The following is a 22448-nucleotide window of genomic DNA, read 5'->3' as shown; positions in this document are numbered from 1 at the left end:
ACAAACAACAAGAATAATATTTATTTAAAAAAACGATCTTTATTGAAACCCACGCTACTTTGTCACAACATGTGTAACAGGGAACTGGTGGATGAAAATACAAATTTCACTTTTATTTCTCAATTGGCTGAAGGTGAGTGTACTCCTTTTGAAATAATGTCAATTAGAAATTATTACATTGAAATATTGTGTATAGTAAACTACGGTACACACAAATCCACATATGCTTAGGATGTAGAAGAAAGCATTTTTCGAATGTAAAAGAGACAAAGTGAGGAAACTAAACAAAATTGTAGAAAAAAAACGACAACACAAGACTTCTAAAATAGTCCTCAAGCTTTTACATACAATTTCCCAAACATCAGTTGCATCTATTCAATAGAAATATTACAATGGTTTTTCTAGACTGGTTCCACATTCTCCCTGCAGAGGTGTCACCAAACAGTGAAGATTAGAACCTCAGCGCTCAGGCATACATGTCCTCACGGTCTGCGTTATAGATTTCGCCCTCCTGCAGCGAGGCAAAGTTTAGGAAATGTGAGGGCCGATGGACTTCATGGTAGAACTCCTTCGGATTGGCCAGCTGGAGGTCGTACTTCATGTTGGGGTCATGGCGCACACCTGTAGCAAAACAAGTAAAGAAATCAGGCCACCCATGTTCACAGCACTACAACTTTAATTTGTGACATCATTGGAGATGTGAGAAAGAACCAGAAAACTAAAATCAAACAAATTGGTGCAAGAACAGAGTGGAAATATCAATATATGACACAGATCATTAGAAAATGAAACAAACATGGAGCCAATCATGTCAGTCCTACGATAAAAACAAAGTTCTTGTCTCAAAAATAGACATTAAAAACTATTCTAAAAATAGAAGAAAAAAAACCCCCATAGTTTATCTCTCTGTGGAAATAAGACTGTGGTTACTGACCCATGAAGTTATAGTTCCAGGACACCTGTCCAGGCACCATGAAGAAACCCAAGAAGCGATCAGAAAGCAGCATTTGCACTCTTTCATAGTGGGATGGCAGGTAGCCTTTGGGGTTGTTGCCCTTATCTGTGTTTTGTCGGCCCCACTCGTAGCCGCTGGGCGTCAGCTTGTAAGCTGTAAGTGTGCAGGAGCCTGGGGTGAAGCTAAAGAAAAAGAGGTTTATTTAGAAAATGTTCTTTCCGGATTAAAGTTTCAGCATCAATTCTTCCTGCTTGTCAGACGCAGCTTTGTACCTGCAGGTGATGATGATGGTCTTTTCTCCATCCCAAGACGGGTTGTCAGCCATGATCTTGGCATGGGTGGTGACATCCTGTGGGGATAGCTGTGGGGACTCATTAGGCTGAGTATGAATCCAGCCTAGGGGCTCCATTTCCTGATGAATGGAGTTACACAAGTTAAACATTGCTCTGCATAAAAACACGTGTTATGAGTTTGGATTTCATTTCTAAATTAAAGTGTCTTTACTTTGAGATACTCATGGCCAGGAAGCTGGTTGGGAAGGTGGACAGTCTGGTGTGTTCCCCACTGAGGCACCATCACGATGCAACGGATCTCCTTCACTTGAGGGTTATCTGGTGGACTGGTGCCATACAGGTAGCCAGCAATCTGAAACAACCCAGTGCACCATTACATCTACAGAAGAAGTCTGTTTCATCACTTTGCACTGAAGCGGTGAGCAACCCTCAGCAGAGAACTGGAAGTGTGGATCAGTACAGAGTAATCCCTTTTTTTGTAATCAGTATTTTGTAGTTAATGTGTCCTACAACCACCCACAAAAAACTAAATTCTGCTATATAGAGACGATTTTAGTATTTACAGTAATTTAAACGTTTATGAACCCTCCCCATACTGATATTAAACCACCTTACCTTACCTTTTCCCACACTCTTATCGACTGTTTAAAACAGTTGTGTTAAAGCCAAGTGCTTCTTTAATACACGGAAGTGCCATGCGTTCCGTTAGTTTTGCAACGCAGCGCACTTCCGGATGCTGTCAGCCAATAGCATGCGCGTACGTTATCACATGACTACATCCTAAAATCCCGGCATACAGTGAAGCCGTGCATCTTGAAGCGCTAATAAGCGAGGGATTACTGTAATACATTAAAAGGACGGCACTCCATCAGCTGTAAGGCTAATTCCATACAAACCTGTGCTCTCAAATCTGAGATGCAGATGAACTTCTTGAGGACATTCTTGGGCAGGATGTAGGTGTAACCCGTCTCCTTGATGTCATCAGATGATACATAGATGTGATTTGTTCGGAGATGGAGGTTGGCAGCAGAAATGGCCCTGAAAAGGAAGACCAAGAACAATATAAGACACAAAATACTAAATGACTCAGTTAAACAGTTTTAATAGGAATTCAAACACCATCTAGATACCTGACTCTCCATTCAGTCTTAGAGGAGAAGGTCTGGGTCTCATAGTTGGAGGTTGTGGAGGTGATGATCTCGTCACCATGCTTGTTGACAGTCCGGGTCTGTGTGGCCGTGAGCTGTGACTGCTCCTTCGTCTGTTTCTCAATCTCAGCGATTTGCTGACGCTGCTGTGACGGAGCAGAGATCTCCATACCCAGGATGATGTCACGGATCTCAGACTGGGTGAGTGACGCCACATTGACACTGAATAAAGACAAGGAATGCATTCACTGCTTAACCCTTAAAGCCTTAAGCTATTTTGGCCGTTTTTTTGTACTTTTGATATTTGTCTCTATATACATTAAAAATGATTTAACATACCCATACTTGGTATGGTTATCTTCAGCACAACTTCAACTATAAGATAACCTATAACTTACTATATTGACATATTGGGGCAAAATAGACACACAGTCAAATTCGGAAATGGAAAAATTTTGTTATTGCACATAAAAACCACAAACATGCTGATCAAATTGATTTTGAACTCTAAAAAGGTTGCCATAGGCTTCTAACATAATTATATACAGTTTGTGTCACTTATACCACTCTTCAAAGGAGTTTGTTGGGCCAAAAAAGACACAGCCAAATTTCAAAAATGGAACAAATTTGTATTTTATTGTACACAACAAAAAAACGCTCATTGAATCTGATTTTGAACTCAAAAGTTTCCCATAGGCTTTTAACATAAGTATATACAGTATGTGGCACTTGTGTCGCTCTTCAAAGGAGTTTGTCAAAATGAGACACAGTGCCACGTCACAGGCCTTGCATGTCCAAGGCGTGAAGTTCCTTCTGTTGCTTCAAAATGACTACATATAGTTTGTTTCACTTATGCCACTCTTCAAAACAGTTTCTGTTCAAAATAACACACAGTGCCACGTCACAGGCCTTGCACTTCCAAGGGGTGAGGTTCCTTCTTTGGTACACTTGATGGCACTGTTGACAGATCCTGCGTCCCTGTGTGGCCATCTTACTGGGGTCCGCCACCACAGCAACGCCGACAGGAACGTGGTTGGTGCTCTTCCTTGCTGGTATGCCACTCAGGTCCACCTGACACAACTGGGCCACAAGCTCAGCCTGGAAGTTCTTGTGGGCTAGGGGCTTCACTTGGTGTGACTTACTGATGTCACAGTGGAGGAGGTAGGCATTGGTAGTGGCTATGTCAAGCAAGTGTAAAAAGATTGTGCGGTACCAGAGCGCAGTCTTGCGGTGGGTTGAATAATACTGCAGCAGCTGGTCAGACCGATCCACACCACCCATGTATTTGTTATATGCAATGACTGGGGAGGGGCAGGGGATCTCTTTTACCGACCAGCTTCCATCTTCATCCTTGACCCTCCTCCTGATCACCTCCCCAGAAACTGCTGGATGGATGGTGGAGCACACTGACACCTCCCGAGTGTCCATCCACTTTACGAAGACCAGGGAGCCCTTCCTGACCCACCGTATCTCACCCCTCTCTGACTTTTTGGGCAGGGCGTTGGCTCTCTGGGTTGGGCAGCCCTTCCTGTTGTCCCTGTATGTCCCACAGGCTCCAAACTTCATTTCATTCAACTTGAGGAACAACTGGGGGGATGAATAAAAATTATCCATGTAAACATGGTACCCGGTTCCCAGATATGATGGCTGAATCAGGTCCATCACTGCATCATAGGCAAGCCCATGGACTGTTTCTGTGTATTTCTTGCCGATGTAAATGTTGAAATTGATTGTGTAGCCATTGCTGGAGTCGGCCAACACAAACAGTTTGAACCCCCACTTCGTTGGCTTGTTCTTCATATACTGGGTCATCCCAGTTTTTGCTTTCGTGGCCACCATTCTTTCATCCACCGCCAACTCCCTCCTTGGGTGATAATGAGCCTTGCAGGCAATGATGAGCTCATTCATGAGGGGCTTCAACTTGAACAATTTATCATATTCCGGAGTTCCTTTCCTTGCCTCATTTTTTTCGTCCTCCTCCGGATCGCTTGGGTGGATGTTGGACAGCACAGCCCTGAAGCGGTCCCTTGGCATTATACTTGCTGGTAACGGCACAGACGTGAGTGAGGCCCGCTTCCAGTAATCGTTAATGCTGCAAACAGACACCAGAGATGTATAAATCAGGAGCCCGAGGACCTTGCAAAGCTCCTCGCAGTCCACATCAGTCCACTTGTACTTCTTCCCCATTGCTTTATTGCGAGCTGCTTGTTTGTTGCTGTTATCACACAATGTACGCAGTGTGGATGGGGAGAAGTACAGCTGGAACAGTTCCAGCGGTGAGTGGATAGCATGGCTGTCAACTTGGGCTCCTGGTGTTCTTCTAGGCACGAACCGGCTGACCTGTGGGGCAGTGTCAGGGTCATCTCCGGTTCTCCAGGGCTTCAAGGCATGGTGTGGCCGAGTCTGTGGAAAGCTGCCCCTGGTCTGAGCTGTCCTCCCATGCACTCTCTTTCTGGGCCTCCGTGTAGAGGGCCCTGGTCTCCGTGTAGAGGGCCCTGGTCTCTGTGTAGAGGGTCCAGGCCTCCGTGTAGAGGGTCCAGGCCTCAGTGTAGAGGGTCCAGGCCTCCGTGTAGAGGGTCCAGGCCTCCGTGTAGAGGGTCCAGGCCTCCGTGTAGAGGGTCCAGGCCTATTCTCATATCTGTATACAGACACATGAAAATATCATCTCAAACCTTTGGATTCTCTGGCTCCCTACAACAATGTGAATAGTCAATGTATAAGGAAGACAAGTAATAAAAAAAGAAATATAAATATAGGAAACACCTATAAGTGTATTGTTAGAATAATGTATATAAGTTATCTCATATTTACTCTTTTATATTCCTTTATTCATTGTATTACACCCCATGACCATATAAATGGTTATATCTGTGTGTGTTTTGCTATTTATTGAGTTCTTTTTCAGACAACATGAGCAATGGGATCACTGAAGTGATAGTAGAGATAGTAGAGCAGGATGTGACCTCTGAACTGTTAATTAGGAATGTGCCTGGTTGTTGTCTATTAAGAAGAGGATGTCGTAAAAGAAGAATTATCACTCTTTAATGGCACCATTCCGCAGTTGTTATACTGTTGTTTCTCTGCCCCCATCCCTTAGAAAAATAATGTAAACAGGGACCACCCCAAATGAATAAAGGAGAGGGTTCGGCAGAGACATTTTGAGAACGGGTTGGAGATCTGTAACTGAGCACATCTCTGTCCGTTCTCCTCGCAAGTAAAAAATATAAACTGTTGTCTTCTCCTTTTTGTGAGTGTCTTTTAAATGTTCTAGGTTGTTTGAACCTGACGTGTATCATAAAATAAAACCTAGGAAAATCCATGTCTACCTCTTCAAAAGGAATTTCCTAAACTTATAATTTCAGCCTTGATTATTTGTATATATAAACCTATGTGAATACATGACGTTACATATAAAAAATGGATAATAAAACACACATATATATATAACACATTTAAAACGGATATAAAAACATATCCAGATTTATACAGAAATGAATGAAACAAAAGCTGCATATATTCGTGTTTAGTTTTACTCACCAACAAGGGTTAGGTCTGTATTGTCATCTTCCTCGGAGCTGTCCTCCTCAGAGGAGGATGGAGATGACAAAACCTCTTCTTCATCCTCTGCCTCCAACATCTGCACAACTTGCCCGACGTTCAATGTTCTCTCCATTTTTATTTGACTAAATTTGTCTTTCACTATCTAATCTCTCCCTAATCTCTCTCTAATCTCTCTAACCTCTCTCCTAAACTCTTTCCTTTCTATTTTTGCGCCACCAGGTCGCGCCAAAGATATTTATAATCTGCATCACGCGACGAAACGCATTTATCGCGAGACATTTAAGCATCACATGACAAGATTCACCACAGTAGGTGTTTGCATCATGTGACAAAATACACAAATTGCAAGACATGTGTAAATCACGTGAATACATGGATCACCACTTGTACAACGGCAAATACAAGGAAAGAAACAGCGCCGGCATCTGACTGAGAAGCCGTCTGAAGCGCTTTTCTTAGATCAAACGTAAACGATCATATCTCCGATTTTCCTGGGTCAATCGGCTCCAAATAAAAACCGGAAGACAGTTTCACATCTCTACTGTCACGTAACCATGAGCACAGCAATCCACATGACAGACTTTCTTTGTTAAGAATGGTTTAAAAACATCATGCGCTCTGATCACGCCAGCGTGATCATCAGGCTTTAAGGGTTCATGTCTGCATTTATCCTGCTGAATGAAGCTGTAGAGAGCAGCATGTAGTATTTATCTCAGTAAATTCTGAAGGCATGACATGATGCTTACTTGTTCTTTTTGCCATAGTCAGCCAGAATGAGGTCTTTGAGTTGCACTTCCACCTTGATCCACTCTTCATCGGTGAGTGTGGGCCAGATGTGATGGGGCTCGGTGATCGTCGTCTTGTCTGGTTTCAGGATGACTTTGGCACGGTCATTGTTGACGTGCAGCGCTCTGAGGATCAGGATCAGTCGGGAGAAGGCCTAGAAATGAAGACAGCCACCAAACAACTTCATGCAAAGGACGGTGATGTCATCAAAGAACAAATGTATACTACATCCATGTGTACAGCAGGGGGACAGGATGCATGCAATCTTGTGGGATAGAGTGAAACTCACGGTGTAAGATGAGATGGTCTTGAGCCAGTCATCATAAAGGTTGAACAACACCATCTGAGGCTCTGTGGCCTTAAGGATGAGGTCTCCAAACTTCTCCACCTTCAGACAGGCTTGGAAGGGGAGCTGCAGCTCAGAACCTTTAATCACGATGTTGGGGAAATCAAGCAAGTGGACCTGCAAAGACAGCAAAGGAGCAGAAGTATTTATAGCATCTAAGATAATACCTCAAGGCTTTAAAATACTACAGAAGATCTAAGCTTTAGAGTCACACCTCCAGAGGATCCAGCATTCCCTTCCTGGTTACAATAATCTGTTTTGGCTGCTCTTCCACAGGGAGGGAGCGGATTAGGGCAGCCACTTCTTCAGCTGTCTTCCATTTGGCCAACTTTAGAGAGAAAAGCAAAGTAGACGCAGAAGAAGAAAAAAATCAATTATCTATATATTAATTTCACTGAGTAAAAAGATCTTTGTTCCACCCAAGTTGAGGTTTATAAATTAAATTGTTGTCAGGCGTATTATTTCTTGAATGTAAAAGAAAACTGAACACATTTGCAGGATAAGACAGAGCAAATCTAAGAACTCAGTGACAGTAAAAGACCCTTTACCCAAACAACTAAACATTATAGAAAGATTTGAACCAAAGGAGGCGGTGTTTATTAAAAATGAGAGGGGGTAGATGAAGTCCAAACCTGTCCCAGACGTTTCTGTCCAGCCCACACAGATGTGTGAATGATCTTGAGGAAGAGTTGTCCAGTCCTGGGGTTGAAGATGAAAATGGCTCCATTGATTGGTTTTGTGGTCAAGTTACCCTCAAAAGTCTGTCAAGATAGATTTGTAGAAGCAAAAGAGGCAGTGTTTATTAATAATGAGAGGTGGTGGACGAAGTCCAAAGCTGTCCCAGATGTTTCTGCCAGTCTTAAGTCATGAATACTTGACTTAAGTCATGAATACATGACTTAAGACTGGTAATTCACAATATTCTTGAAAAAAAATAAACACATTTAGACAGTTCATTTAAATCATAAAGCAGATGAAATTCCACAACAAAGTGCATTACCGTATTGGCCCGAATGTAAGACGGTGTTTTTTGCATTGAAATAAGACTGAAAAAGTGGGGGTTGTCTTACATTCGGGGTTTAGACATTATACCCGTTCACAACGCTAGATGGCGCTAGATATCTTTAAAGCGAATGCTGAACTGAACTCCCCAGGCCAAAGCGAACCCCTGTCACAGAGCAGAAAAATAAAAATAGCCGCAGCACAAAGAACAATAAAAAATAGCAGTAAGAAAGAGAAGAAAAAAAGAGAAGAGATAACAGAAAATGGAGAAACGTAGCGACAATCTGGAGAAAAGTGGTAATAAGAAGAGAATTTGGATTACAGTATTTTCCGCACTATAAGGCGCACTGGACTATAAGGCACACCCTCAATAATTTGTTCTATAATTTATTTCATATATAAGGCACACCAGATTATAAGGCGCACACGATAAAAAGGAAATAAACTTTATTTGATAAACTGCAGTGTTGTGCAATCCGTCCACTCAATAGAGCTCATACTGCTCAGGCAGTCATGATTGCATTCATGACTTCCTGACTACCTTTGAATGGCCCCTATTGTTATGTCAATAAGCCATTCTGAGCCTCAAGGAAACCTGATCACTTGATCACTTTGCCATCTTGGAAAGAAGTCAACACGCATATTAAAAAACCTGACATTAAAGACCGGTTAAATTCATTACGAGTGCAGTCAGTGCGAACAGAGCGGATTATTTCCTGATCTGAAGTTCGAAGCAGATATTTAAGCTCCGACGTTTGTCTTCGTTTATTAATTAAATATTGTTTCGATCGATCGGTAGTCGAGTTGGAGGTGAGGTGCAGCTATTTGCTGCTGTGTGTCCTAAACAACAGGTTGTTAATTTACTTGCAAATATGACACTGTTTTACTCCTAGAAAATCCTTTAATGTCAGTGTCTCACCGCCGTGAATCTCACCGCACGTCGCTGCAGACAGAATACACAAGCCTGAATGCGCCCCTCCACCGCCCCCCAGACATATCAACTACATTTGTAAATCAATTGCAGCACACCCGTTGGCACCTTTGTCTAGCAGTGACTCAGCTCTTGAAATTTCAGAAAAGGCTGGAAGTTCAGCTTTGAGGGTCTTTCATTCACCTTTATGCCAGTTTCTCCGTGTGTTTCCACAGACTAATAGAATGGACCGTCACTAGATTCCAGATGACAGCACAATGGCATTTTTAAGACCTATTAAGTTTAAAGTGGGTTATTTCCGACACCAAATAGTTAGGAAATATAGAGATCAGTCAGTCAGTCAAACTTAATTAATAGAATTGTTGAAAGTTCCTTATGTTTTGCTACGTAATCACCGGTGCTCCTACAGTCTGCTCTACCGTCTGAGAGCAGCTCAGTCAGAGCCGGGACTTCGGTGACGCCCCTTGACTACCGTTGTTAGGGGGCGTGGGCCCGAGTGCCTTGTGAGGGAGCTCCCCTGGTGGTGGAGTGCGGCATGACTGGCGGCCAGACTGGCGGCTTTTTTTCAGCGATCATGTTTTTAACCAATATTAATATGAATATTAATCCATATATAAGACGCACTGGATTATAAGGCGCACTACGGGTTTATGAGAAAATTTTAGGCTTTTAGGTGCACCTTACAGTGCGGAAAATACGGTATTTTTTTGTTGTTGTTGTGAGACAAATAATTTTAGAGAAACAACAACAGAATAGTTTAGTGTGTATTATGTCTAACTGAATGAAGGCAATCACTAACATTTGATATGAAAGTAATTTTGAATGGCCTTTTCTGCATAAAAATTAAATTTGGTGTTCAAAAAGTCTTTCAAACTTGAGTCTTGAAAAAGGGGATCGTCTTATAATCAGGGTCGTCTTATATTCGGGCCAATACGGTATGAGGACAGAATTCTTCATTTTATTCATGAAGGGAATAAAAAGGGTCAGTTCTCACCTTGTGGATGGTGACTCGGTACACGTTGGTATCATCAACAAACCAGATGATCTGGTTGGAGAAGAGTTCACCATAGTTCTGTGAGGACAGGTAAGGCTCAGTGGGCTCAGACGAGTACAGCTGCAGACCTTTGCGGATGCGCTCCCTGAGCACATACAGGGCAGGGTTGGCCTTCATGATCTTGGCCATGGCCTGCTGGATCAGAGGCTTGCTCCCAGGGAACCAGTTACCATAGCCGCTGTGATGGGAGATAAAATGAGTCACATACAAAGCCAGGATTGTTTTTTTAATCTGTATTTACCTGACAAGCAGAGAAAAACATATGTTTGAGTAGATTTGATTTATTACTGCAGTCACCTAAAACCATGTAAAACAAGGTAGGAAGTTAGTGTGAAGACTTCGGCAGAGCATACATGTTAGAATGAACAAACGAATGCCAAAACCCAGGCGACGCTGCAAAGCATCTGGGCTGACACATCTCTAATTCTATTTACACTCCGAGGCTGAAAATTCAATCAGGTACATACAACTTCTGAGTGTTCTTTAGCAAAACAATCAATACCTAGAAGCCATGGTTGATCACCAACTAAAATCTGCATCATATTAGTCACAAATACATGCTTGTTAAGTTCCTAACCTGTGGAGATTGTAAGCCAAGTCGATGGCAATTAGCACTCCAGTGGGAGAGGGGTAGATACTCATGTTGTCAGTGGTGTAGTCCAGGAACTTGGCCCTGGCGTAGCGCTCGATGTCATGCGAGTCATAGTCACCCCAACGCAACTGAATGTCAATCCAGTACTTCTGTGTGGTGGTGCTATCCATCACATCCCTGTTGGCAGTGGTACATTATAATTAATCATGACCTGTTCTGGTCTGAAGAGCACTTTGAGTAACTTGAAAATACTCAAGAGCCGAAAGTGTAACTTCAGAAATCATACTTGGAGTCTGCAAGCAGAGATGGTCGAGAGACGTTCCACTTGTATGATGCAAAGAGGAGAATGTCTGCGCAGGACGAGTTCATCTTGTATGACTTCCTGGGGTGGATGGTTTCCTTCTGCACCGTCTCAATCTCAAGAGCATCCAACTCCTGATCAAACACCTGAAAACAAAAACAGAAAATGTGAAATGAATGTTCAAGAAGAAACTTTTGTCCACTCTATTCTAGTGTTTTGAAAAGTTAAAATTACCCCCAGAAGAGGTTAAAAACAGGAAAACTGACCTGGCAAAGATCCATGACGATACTCTCGTGAATTTTTTGCCACAAGTGAGCCCTGAAGATCTGAATTAGGGAAATCTTGAGAGTGGGAATCTTGCCATGCATAAAGATTCCCGTCAAGTCAAGCTGCACCTGGAAACCCACATAAACCTGAAACACAGAAAAATATAATGTAAAACATGACTTCTTTATTCTTCACTTTTCCTTCAGAAATATGAAAATCAACCTCTTTGAAGAGATTCATTTCTAAATGTTGATGTACTGACATTGGCTCTGTTGATTGTGGGCGACCACCAAAGAGTGAAGCGACGGTTGGGGATCTGGTTCAGTCCAGACCTCTGGGCATTCGTCAGCTTCTTCCATTTCATGGACTCCTCAAAGCCACTGGCCTTCTCCCTTTAGTCCAAAAACACATTTTTAATTTTAATTGACCAATTTCATGGAAAAAAGATTCCTAAAATTGATTCATCAGTTCCACAGGAATAACACATTTAAAAAGAAAACAAAAAGACTTTCCGTTGTTATATTTGACGTGCACAGAAAAGGGGAGAGGACTTTCAAATCTCATTGTTTCTGAAAGTCTTTCACAAGTCTTCTTTGCGTTTAAGTGCTCTTACCAGAATAGACCCTCCCAGGTGGGGAAGTAAGTGCCTTTGAAGAGAGTGTGTTCCAGGATACCTTCAACACCACCAAGAGCCTGGATCATATCTGTGCGGTAGTTGTTCAGGTTCCACAGTTTGCCATCATGTCTCTGGTGCGTCCACCAGAAGGGATTCTGCTTCAGCACCTGCACTCAAACACACATCAGTAGTTCAACGGGTGATATTGTGAAAAACACATTCTTTCCTGATCTGTAACCTAACACTACCAACTCCAGAATCTGGAAAACAAACAGCTCCTTAATCAACTGTTGGGTACGTTACAAACGAGCGAAAAGGGGCATTAATCGTAAAAGGCATTGCTTTACTAAAATATAAACACACTGATTTCATTAATGCAACGAACATATTCACAGTGTCCTTACTTCAAAATCACCTTTTCTAATACAATGTCAAGATTTTGAACTGACCAAATTCTGTTTCTGAAACCTTTACCCCATTGTATTTGTTAGAATAAGGGTTTTCTTTGGTGTCAAATGTAAAAGTGAATTTAAAAATCCATATCTCTTAAGTTTTGTATTATTTCTTTTCTCTTCTATAAGTTCATCTTTTAATTAAGGTGTTTTTGCGTCTGAATGTCTGTCACACCTGGTACTGTTTGAAGTCTGTCCTGACTCTCCAGCCTTTGTCGTATGCCAGCGTATGCCTGTCCTTCTGGAAAAGTGTGTTAATACGAGGGATTCCTCTGTCCCACGAGTCCTCCAGATCTTCCAGGGTCAGGCGCCTGAAGCACAGGGGACCAAAGCCTATTTGTCTTGTCTAGTTTCAGCTTATATTTATAGAGAACAAGCATAAAAACAGCAGATCATATAAATCTTTGCTGTTTGAAGACATAGAAAAGATATCTGACTATATGAATACTGTACCTGTTTTGGGCGATGGCCTCCTGTCTTTTTAGGGCATACTCGGCCCAAACTCTCTGAGAGTCTATGAACTCACTCTCCCAAGGCTGAATGTACCGATACAGGTTAGGAATCAGCTGGTCTTCTTCGTGGCTCATTCCTGACCTGAAGTGGGTGATACCTACATCTGTCTGTTTGGACCACCTGGTGGGAGGGAAGAAGAATTACTGCAAAGTTCACTAAATGAACGTTCTCATCAGAAATGAAGGCATTAAAGAGCGTGTATGCTAATGTACCTCAGATCGGACTGTGGAATGAGCACATGGCCCATGGACAGCATACCAAGACCACCCAACTCTTTTGGGGTGTAAAAGACCACAGGGGGGAAGCGGCTAGGCATTTTGGAGTTGAGCCCAATCTTGATACGTGTCTGGATCTTGTTCTCACATTTCACTAGCAGGTCCAGCAGCTCCTGAGTATTGACCACAGCCTCACGGAAATATGTCATCAGACCGATCAGTGCTGTATTCCATTTGTTCACAATCTGGAGGCAAAGATGGGTCATAGCGAAATACTCAGATAAGGTGACAATATCCTTCAAAAACAGCTAATTACATGTAAACTGTCTTTATGAAAGGGGCTTGTGTGTTGACCTTAGTGAATGTGGTGGATCCAGAGGCCATTAGGATCTGACGAACTCTGTTGTGGAAGCGTTGCATCGATTCATCATCAACACGCAAGAAGCACTGTGCAGTCCTCTCTTTGGTCACCTACACATGAAAATACAGAGGAGGAACTTTAAAGGACGTGATCATTTGAAGACAGATATGAGCTTTTTGGAAAGATGTAGGTGTCTCATATTATCCATCAATAACGCAGACGTGGTTAGCATAACAATGGATAATGTTGTACAAGAATTTCTCACCTCATTCTGCAGGTTCCAAACACCATCCTTGTGAGTGAACTCCTCATAACTGGTGCGGCACTTTGGTAAAATACGGCATTCAAAGCCACACATGTTGAAGAGAAGATTGGGGTTGTCTTTGCTGTACACAGAAACAAAGCTGTTCTCCCACTGGACAGTGGTCACTGATCGGGGAAGGCGGTTCTTGATGTCCCAGAACACAGCACGCCCACTGGAAAGCATAAAATCAGAAAATTTATGTCTGTTTGTCCCAAAACAGTACAACAAATATGTTCAAAACAAAATAAAATTTATAATGATAAATATGAATGATCAAAACTTAGAGCCAACACTCACAGGTTGACATCATGCTTCATCAGTCTCATGCGGGCATCACGTGGCCAACACTTCTTGTTGTTGTAGCCCACTATGTTCTCATTGTTGGGGTCAGGGTGTTCTGTCAAGTATCTCTGAATCAGATCTCTGGCCTCATCAGCAGAGAACCTGGTGGAGCCAAGAAAACACTAGTGAATCAATCATTTTCACTAAGCTTGTGAGTTTTTAAAACTCATAATCACAGATGAAATTAATATTTTTTTCCTAATTCTAGGAATGCGCCTCATTTTGGAAATTCTAGTGCACCTGAAGAAGATGTGAATGCGGTCGATGTAGCGACAGTACAGTCGGATTGGGTGGGCGCTCTCCGTGGCGGTGTCTTGAAAACTGAGGAAGTCATTTGGAATCTGAGGTGGCCCCGCCATTTCACTGGCACGATGCAGGCCCAACACCAGAAGGTCCATCACCAGGCCATAGTACTGTACAATGAATGAGGCAAACTGGAGTCCCCTGATGATACCATAGGAGTTGGTGTGGTTCATATCCTAGATGAAACAGATTCATAATAGGAAACAAGTTCTCAAATAGTAATAAAAAACCATTAAATTGACATGACTGGAAGATAGACACTACTGATATAAAGCAATTATTTTTAAAGCCATTTGTGTCTTTTCAAATGAAGAAGAAAGGTCACCTTGTAATTGATGACAACGTTGTTCTTGGCTGTCATGTAATCAGCAATGTTGTGATCAACAATAAGACGCAGCAGCCTGTTCAGCAGTGTCAGATCAATCTTCTCATACATTTTCTCATAGCGGGACTCGAGCATCACATTACACTCTCCTTCTGCAGTTTCCCACACATCTTGCAAGTTGTTGATGCCTAGGAAAATAAAAGTAAAGCTTTAATATGTTACACTTGTGATAAACAGAAATTACTGGACGGAAAGTATCTAACACCAAATACAATCCATTTAAATGAATTATAAAGCATAACACTATTTGATCTGATATTCATGCAGAAATATACATCTCTTATCGCCTCTTCCCAAACACAACAAGTCTGAAGACCAGCTGACCTTGGCACCACTTGTACACCAGCAGTGGTGGAGGCTCAGTGTCGGCAGGTTTTATCCAAGGTGGGAACAGGCGTCTCTTGTCAGCCTCGTACCACAGGTACTGGTCCAAGTAGGCATCAGTGATCTTCTCCAGAGGCTCCACATCATAAACAGGCACCAGATGACTGTATAAGTCCATGAACTCAATGCCCACCTGTAAAAATAATGGCAGTCTAAGGAAGACGGCAAACTAATAACACTTCGCTCTCACAATTTCACTTGTCACTTCACAGTAGAAACCTCATTCACTGGTGAATGGCCTCAACAATATGATCACCTCTTTGAAGGCTCTCTGTGTGAGCAGGTGACGTTTGATCCTGGACAAAGCCTCGTGAGGGTTGTCATATGCCTGCTCGATCAGCCCCAGCTCCTCCCTCTGACTTTGGTTCAAACGAGACTTGACACTAAAAGACAGAGAAACACAAATCAATTTAAAATAAAATGTGTTCCTGCAGCTGTCGCCTTCTGTAGAAAACATCAGTAAATAAATGTGATTATTAAAATGTGTGTACCTGTATGCCTCCTTCAGCCTCTCCAAGGCCAGGATGAGCAGTTTGGTGTCATGCTTGTAGGACAGCGGAGGGAAGGGGATAGGAGAGAACCTCCGACTCTCCAGCCAGTGAACAGTGGTGGTATAAATGGCCACTGCCTCTTCAGCTGTGATGTAGGGACCATCCTGTCATAAGAACACAGAAACTTAGTCCACACATGAAATGGTACAGGCTTTTATAATTCAGTATTCATGTATTAAGTTGTAAATGGCAATAAAAGATGTGGGTATTAAAAAAAAAGTAAATGATCATATTATAAAATCATGCATATGAACTAAAAGAATCAATGTATGAATGATAGGAAACCAACTGCAGCTGCAGCCACATCACAAACCCACCATTCACTTAATATTCCTCAATTTCTTACGCACAAGCAAGCAGACCAATACATGTGCGCCTTTGTATGAGGGTTTAACTAAAATCATATTTATTTTTCCTCAAACACTAGGGGAAACTGTCCAAGAATAAGCGATCAAGTGATTTGTCGATACAGATGCAGACACAGGTTTTTTGAAGGTTACTGACCTTCAAGTGAAGTAAAGCATAACTCGCAATGCTTCTGCTAGTCAATAAAGGGAAAGACGGTTTTCTGTAATTCCTCTTTAACACAAGCTTTCTTTTGTGTTACCTTCAGGTAGTTGTGTTGTCTCTCCTGCTCAGCTTTCAGGTACAGACGAGTCAATCTCCCCAGGTTTTTCTTGCACACCGTTTTGTCCACAGTAGCCCCCCGGCGGATTCGCTCACGGTTATAGTGAGCAGTGTTTGTCCACCAGTCAGCTTTAGCTTTCACATAGCGCAGGATCATGTTCTCAATGGGCGTCGGTAGACCTGGCACCTGTCATGAATCATTTGTTTGAAAATTATTCTGCAGTTTGTTTCTTATCTTCTGGGTGTATACATGCTTAATTTTAAAAAAGTGTTGTGTGGGTCTTACATTAAGAAAAATACTTGGTATGTACTCATTTCTATCCATTTCATGAGCAGACTATTCAATCTGGAGCAGTTCAAGTGATGACATTTAAAATTATGAACTGACTCCAGCAATTACCAACCATTATCTCAAGCCACAGTTATTGTAGTACAAATAAAAAGAAACTTACTTATCAGACTCTCGTTTTGAATATTATACCATTCACATCTCTCAGACACAGTAAAATTGATCTCTGGAAACCACTGACCTTCCAGGGAATGTTGGCCTTCCAGCATCTCCAAGACTCACTTAAGTGCTGCAGGATGGTTCTAGCCTTGTTCTGTTTGATGCCCTCTGGCATCATGTCCAAAATGTCATGCATCACAGCAGCACGCAACTCAAGATCAAAGTGAGACTCAACACGCTGTTTGGTAACCGTCTTTGCTACGCCTTTAGAGTGACGTCCTGTTTAGTTGGCGAAAAAAGAAAAAAACAATTGGTGAAATTATGCCAATGCTCCTGTAACACAAACCTCAGTTTATACTACTTTATATCTGAAATGACAGCAGGCACCATCTCAAAGCACAGAGGCATTTTTGCATACCTTCAAATTGCCTGGCCAGCAGATTCCCCAGCCACCTCTCCAACAGTGGAGTGATCCCCCTCATGAAGAAAAGCCACACCCTCCAACCAGGAGCCCAGAAGCCACAACCTGGCCCCTTGCCTACAGGACCCTGATTCAAAAAGGAAATACATTGGAGATTGTAAAGATTTTTTACTTTTAGGAGCCAAGTGGCATGTGGTGGGAAAACATGAACCGAAAGAACTGTCTTCAAAAAAAAACCCAAAAAAATCAAGGAAAGAATCAGCAGATGACACAAACCCCGTTTACTTACAGTGTTGAAGCGGTAGTAGATGAGATGCTTCAAATCTTTGCACATCCGAATTTGTCTCATCAGCTTGTACTTGTAGCGGTACATCCCTGTCAGCTGACCCACATGAGCGAAGATGTATTGCAGCCCATCAGACAACTACAACATAAAAACGGTAAAATTCTGGGATTATCACCAGTGAAAACATTCAAGAAAAATAATAATGCTTTTTATAAAACATATTGACACACTTTAAAAGACAATAAAGATTCAAAGCATTTAATGTGCTAAAAGAATAATCCCTTCAACATTGCATGTAGCTGAATGTTGTTACCATCTTTACTGTGTAAAATCAAAACCACAATCTGAGTAATGCTGGTAAAGCCACTCGTCTGTGGTTGTATAATAAATAAAAAAATAATAATAATACTGTCAGAAAAAAAACATGAACAGTTACAGCCCAAACACAAATCAGATATGATGTACATGAACTTACCTGAAAGGCATCAACATTTCCCAGTCTGTACTGCACATGGCTGTCTACCACCAGTTTGCTGAGACGCAGCACCTCCCTGCACAAGTGGAAGGCATTCCCAAATCTGGACTTCTTTCTTTCCTGGGTGACACAAACAAGAATATTTTTTGGTCAACATTGGTCAAAACAGGATGGACAAATTTAACACGCGGATACAGCTACAGAAACTGCATTTGAAACATAACAATTTGCAAAAATAGGTACATTTTTGAGTTAAAAGACAAACATTTAGAGCACCTTAGAACATTTTTGTATATAGTAATCTCTCGCTTATTCGCGCTTCAAGTTGGCCTGAAGACGTTACCTTTGTGGTCAGTGTCTTGACAGGCTTCAAATTGAAGTTGTAGTCCAGATGCAGGTAGTTGAGATTCTTACGGTGAATGAGCAGATTGAGCATGTTGTAGCCTTGTCGGCAAACCTGAAGACCCACCTCCACCCAGTCCAACTTAGTAGACTGAAAGAACTTTGTGGCCTTGAAGGAGCGGAACAGATACCTGGACAGAATTTTTAAAGGGGGGAAAAAAGTTGATGGATAAGAATGAACATGACGGCACATAGCCAAACAAGGATCAGTATTAAGTGTCCAATGATAATTACCTCTTTTTCTGAGCCTTGGGGGGTCTGTGTTTGAGAGCATTGAGGACGTAGTATTTGAGCAGTTTCTGGTATGACACACGCACCTTCACTGGCTGTCCTGCAGGGCAATGCTCACGGTACCTGTAATACAATTAAAAAGCCACCAATGAGAATTTCCTCAAAAACTAAGTTAATAAAACTGAACTGAATTAAAGACACCCCGTATAATTTTGATCAGTAAATCATGAAAACAATTTAACTAAACTGTTTTGTAGTTTGCTCACCAGTTCTTTATCAAGGGGATATCAATGGCACGTCTTGTGCGTCCGGATCGGAGGTTGAAGGGTCTCGGTGCCCAGAGAAGAGCAATGCCATTGGCTGTGTTGTCTGTGTAGAGGGGGGTCTCCTTAAGGAAGGGCTCCACATACTCCGGAAGCTCAAACTCCTCATCATCATCAGGCAAAGGCTCCTGACTCTGAGTAGATGCACAAAATTGTGATTGGATCTTAAGAAGAACATACAATACCAATAAATCTGAAGGAACTGTCTACCCTTCATACACTTTTCTAGTTTTCTGTCAGATCAAGTTTAAGTTCTGGGAGTGGAAGGTTGAGCTTCAACTGTTGCCAATTATCACTTATTTACTGTAAATATTTGGAAGAGGGTCATTCGAAAATCGAAAAATTACTTTTGAAAGACCCCTTTCTCCCTACGTTTATAAGTTTACTCTTCTGTAAGCATCTAAACGTACCTTGACAGAATGTCTGTGTGAAATTGGGTTGATCAGTGGGTCAAAATAGAAGGCAGGGAGATCTGGATCCTCTGTCTTGATAAACACTACGTTGGGTGTGTGATACCTGCAGGGGGAAAAAAACTACTCATTTCTTACAGTCAATGGGAAAATGTATCATAAAATGGATGAGAAACATAGTTCAAGGGCATTTCACACAACTTTCAACTGAAATTTTTATTAAATTATGAATATAAAATATTTTTCAATGGATTACAACTCATTTATTACCAAGTGAGGTGGACGTGGTGTGGCAAGTTGTTGTAGAGGTAAGGGAAGGCAATTTTGTACTCAGTCCTTATAGGCTGCCGGATGATGATCTTGTTGATGTCATTGAATTCATTCCAGTCTTCATCTCTGCAGAAGAAACGGAAGAAATGAGCCACGGGTAAAGTTGTTTAGCATCTGTTCTTAACTTGTTTTGTTTGGGGAAAACATTTTTAATGCTCATTAAAAAAAATTTTTTTAAACACAACTGAGCAACTACATCAGCACAAAAGCAGTGTTCCTTTGGTCTACACAGACAGAAGTCTCTAATTCAACATTAAGTAAAAAGATGAGGCCCTTACTGGAGGTTGATGTCTCTAACCAGTGGTTCAAACTTTGGTCCCCCAGGAATGGCCATATTTAAGGCCTTGGAAGTGAAGAAAGCCTTCAGGTCGAAGAGATAAAAATAATTGAAATCCACCAGGTCTGTCAGCAGCTGATTGGCCAAACGGTACAGTGTGGACATCATGGGCAGTGTGAATTGCCAGCGACGGTAGGTGGTTCCGTTCACAAACCTGATAAAAGACAGTAATTGATTATATGCTTCTGGTGTACAACCTCATATATCTGAATCAATAGTCAGAGGACAGCTTACTTGGTAGTGTCTTTGAGAGGCTGATGCTCATACAACCACTCCGCACACGAGGAGTCTTCCTCAGGATCCAATTCCATCTGGATGGCCTCTAATGGCTCCACATCAAGAATGTTGTCAGCATAGTCTAGCGGTGGCTCCTCGTCATCAAAAGGTGGAAAGCGCATTCTCTTGAAGTGTCGACGGTCACGCTTCTCACGACGCATCATGATCCACATGGTTCTAGGAGGTGGTTATAAGATACATTGAAAATACACATATTGTATGAATTTACTTCCATTTTACTCAGTGAAAGCGTGGCTACAAAGCATGAAATGTTATAAATCATCCAACAACCTATTCCCTCTTACCCCCACTGTGCAATATAGACCGGTTCTATCACCCAGGGGATTTCATTCACAAAGGAAATTGCTCCAGTGATGTGGTAGAGAACAGGAACATCTCTGATCTGTTCCCAGGGCATAGGCATATTCTCCAACAGCTTCAGCACAGCATGGGGCATGTACTTGAGTGCACTGTTCAAATATAAAAATGAACATTGGTTATGCAGTTGGTGATGAATTTTCTTAACTACTGAATTAAAAATAAAACTGCTTTACCCAAGGTATACTCTCTTGTCGTGGCGAAACTTTCTATTTGTCATGTCTCCATGGTCCCTGATGATCTTCCGAACATGCTCAGGTGGCATGTCTTCCTTCTGAGCATCCACAAAGCCGAACTTTCTCTTTTCTGAATAACGTTTCGCCTGTAATTGCTGCCATTTCCTTGCTGAAGGGTTGAAGGATACAACAAATTATTCTTAATACATGCACGATTAATATGAATGCACCGCATTGCGTAAACAAGATTACCTTTCTCTTGCAGCTTTTCCTCAGTCATGTAGTCCGGAACAGGAGCCGGAGGAGGTACGCCAGGTGGCATAGCTGGAGGGACCCCTCTATAGGCGAAGGTAGCCGCCATGGCGCCTCACCACTGTAAACAAAGAACAACGACCCCATCAAAACTCATGGAAAATTATTATTTCGCTAATAGTGTCTTGAATCACGAATGACCACACTCCACTACACACCGAGTTCGCTTCAACAATTTACAGGTTACTCGGCATTTCACTAAAATTTCTGACTTATGCACACCTAAAAAACACAATGTGTTGTTTGGGACATGGTAAAGAAAAAAAAGTACATTCTTATACACAATTTGGTGCTCCTCTCCATTGAAGGAGTTAGTCACTGACAATGTGATGTTAGCACTGCCATGCCGATGCTAGCGGGTCACTAGCTAGCTTAACAACTTAGCCTGACACGCAGGATAAATTGTTCCGTACATTTTTTGAACTGCGGATATAATTACAGTTTCGCTTTACTCGTAATCCATTTTACACTCATTCTCAAACTAATTTTGCAATTTGCAAACATTTCCTTATGTTGAGGCTTCCCCTCTCAAGTAGTTTAGGCCAGACGTTGTCGAAGCGGTAAGCTAGTACCTAGCATATGCATGTTAATATGCTAACTCCCTGTTAACAAAAACGAAAACACACGCAGTCACGCATACCTCCTTTCCTTCACTCCTTGGATAAATTTTCGAGACGTTCTTATCACTGTAGGCTACCACAACATCTCCTCCAACCGAGTATTTTTCCTTTCTTTCGATTCAGTGATGTGTCGACTGCTACAGCTACAAGTGCAACACGCACGAACAACGACAGTGGCCACAAGATGAAAGACGTTCAGTGGGATTCACAAACAACAGTTATAGCGTTACCATTAGGCAACAGTGAAGTCCTACGTCGAAAGATACGCAAACGTTGGAGGAGCGCAACTATGAAAATACCCGGATGTTCCCGTTTCCGGTTTACGGCCGAGAGCGCGGTTGTGTACCACAGTACAGAATGTCTGCGCTTCAGCTTTCATGTTACCTCAGTCCCTCTTCAGTTATATACATACAATGTCCAATCAGTAGACTAAATTTTCAAATCCTTACCTTTTGACAGTATATTTTAATGTTTTGTCTGTTATGGTATGCAATTTTGGCTGTTTCCTTTTTTTAAATTACTACATAAGCTTTTTTTTTTACTGCAGACAGTACATTAGGTCTGAAAAATGTGTATCTCCTCTATCAATCTGTAATAATATAATGTATTGTTAAACTTTAAAGTACACTTTTGCATACAAAGATGCACCTCATTTCTTATCAAGTAGGTTTTTTCAACAATAAGATTTTGTCTGATCCAATATATTTATCTATAATGTTTATTGACTGTTTTAC

General features: G+C 41.8%; 1 protein-coding gene across 2 annotated transcripts; it reads right to left on the bottom strand.

The window, feature by feature from the left end:
* Positions 1 to 19: 19 nt before the first annotated feature.
* Positions 20 to 21887, bottom strand: prpf8 (pre-mRNA processing factor 8). Of its 2 annotated transcripts, XM_068316850.1 has the most exons (43): positions 21735 to 21887; positions 21035 to 21155; positions 20783 to 20951; positions 20534 to 20698; positions 20187 to 20405; positions 19894 to 20106; positions 19556 to 19681; positions 19286 to 19391; positions 18819 to 19009; positions 18556 to 18675; positions 18263 to 18452; positions 17920 to 18039; positions 17448 to 17582; positions 17156 to 17285; positions 16820 to 17016; positions 16270 to 16476; positions 15603 to 15766; positions 15368 to 15494; positions 15052 to 15244; positions 14668 to 14855; positions 14280 to 14518; positions 13995 to 14141; positions 13659 to 13869; positions 13387 to 13503; positions 13030 to 13277; positions 12758 to 12937; positions 12480 to 12615; positions 11850 to 12019; positions 11499 to 11628; positions 11236 to 11382; positions 10955 to 11115; positions 10654 to 10845; positions 10017 to 10254; positions 7722 to 7850; positions 7304 to 7417; positions 7033 to 7206; positions 6704 to 6897; positions 2379 to 2618; positions 2145 to 2286; positions 1460 to 1600; positions 1228 to 1367; positions 935 to 1137; positions 20 to 621 (listed from the first exon to the last, which is right to left on the bottom strand). In XM_068316850.1, the coding sequence occupies exons 2-43, from the start codon at positions 21141 to 21143 to the stop codon at positions 467 to 469; spliced, it is 7017 nt and encodes a 2338-aa protein (XP_068172951.1). In that variant the 5' UTR covers positions 21144 to 21155; positions 21735 to 21887; the 3' UTR covers positions 20 to 466. The 2 variants fall into 2 exon arrangements, with proteins under 2 accessions (XP_068172951.1, XP_068172950.1); XM_068316849.1 differs by lacking the exons at positions 20 to 621; positions 935 to 1137; positions 1228 to 1367; ... (1 more) ...; positions 2145 to 2286; positions 2379 to 2618 and adding an exon at positions 3014 to 5034.
* Between the last annotated feature and the right edge of the window lie 561 nt (positions 21888 to 22448).

Source organism: Antennarius striatus, chromosome 6 (genome assembly GCF_040054535.1).
Source record: "Antennarius striatus isolate MH-2024 chromosome 6, ASM4005453v1, whole genome shotgun sequence".
Lineage (NCBI taxonomy): Eukaryota > Metazoa > Chordata > Actinopteri > Lophiiformes > Antennariidae > Antennarius > Antennarius striatus.
Note: the sequence above shows the minus strand (reverse complement) of the source record. Positions and strands in the feature narration are given on the sequence as shown.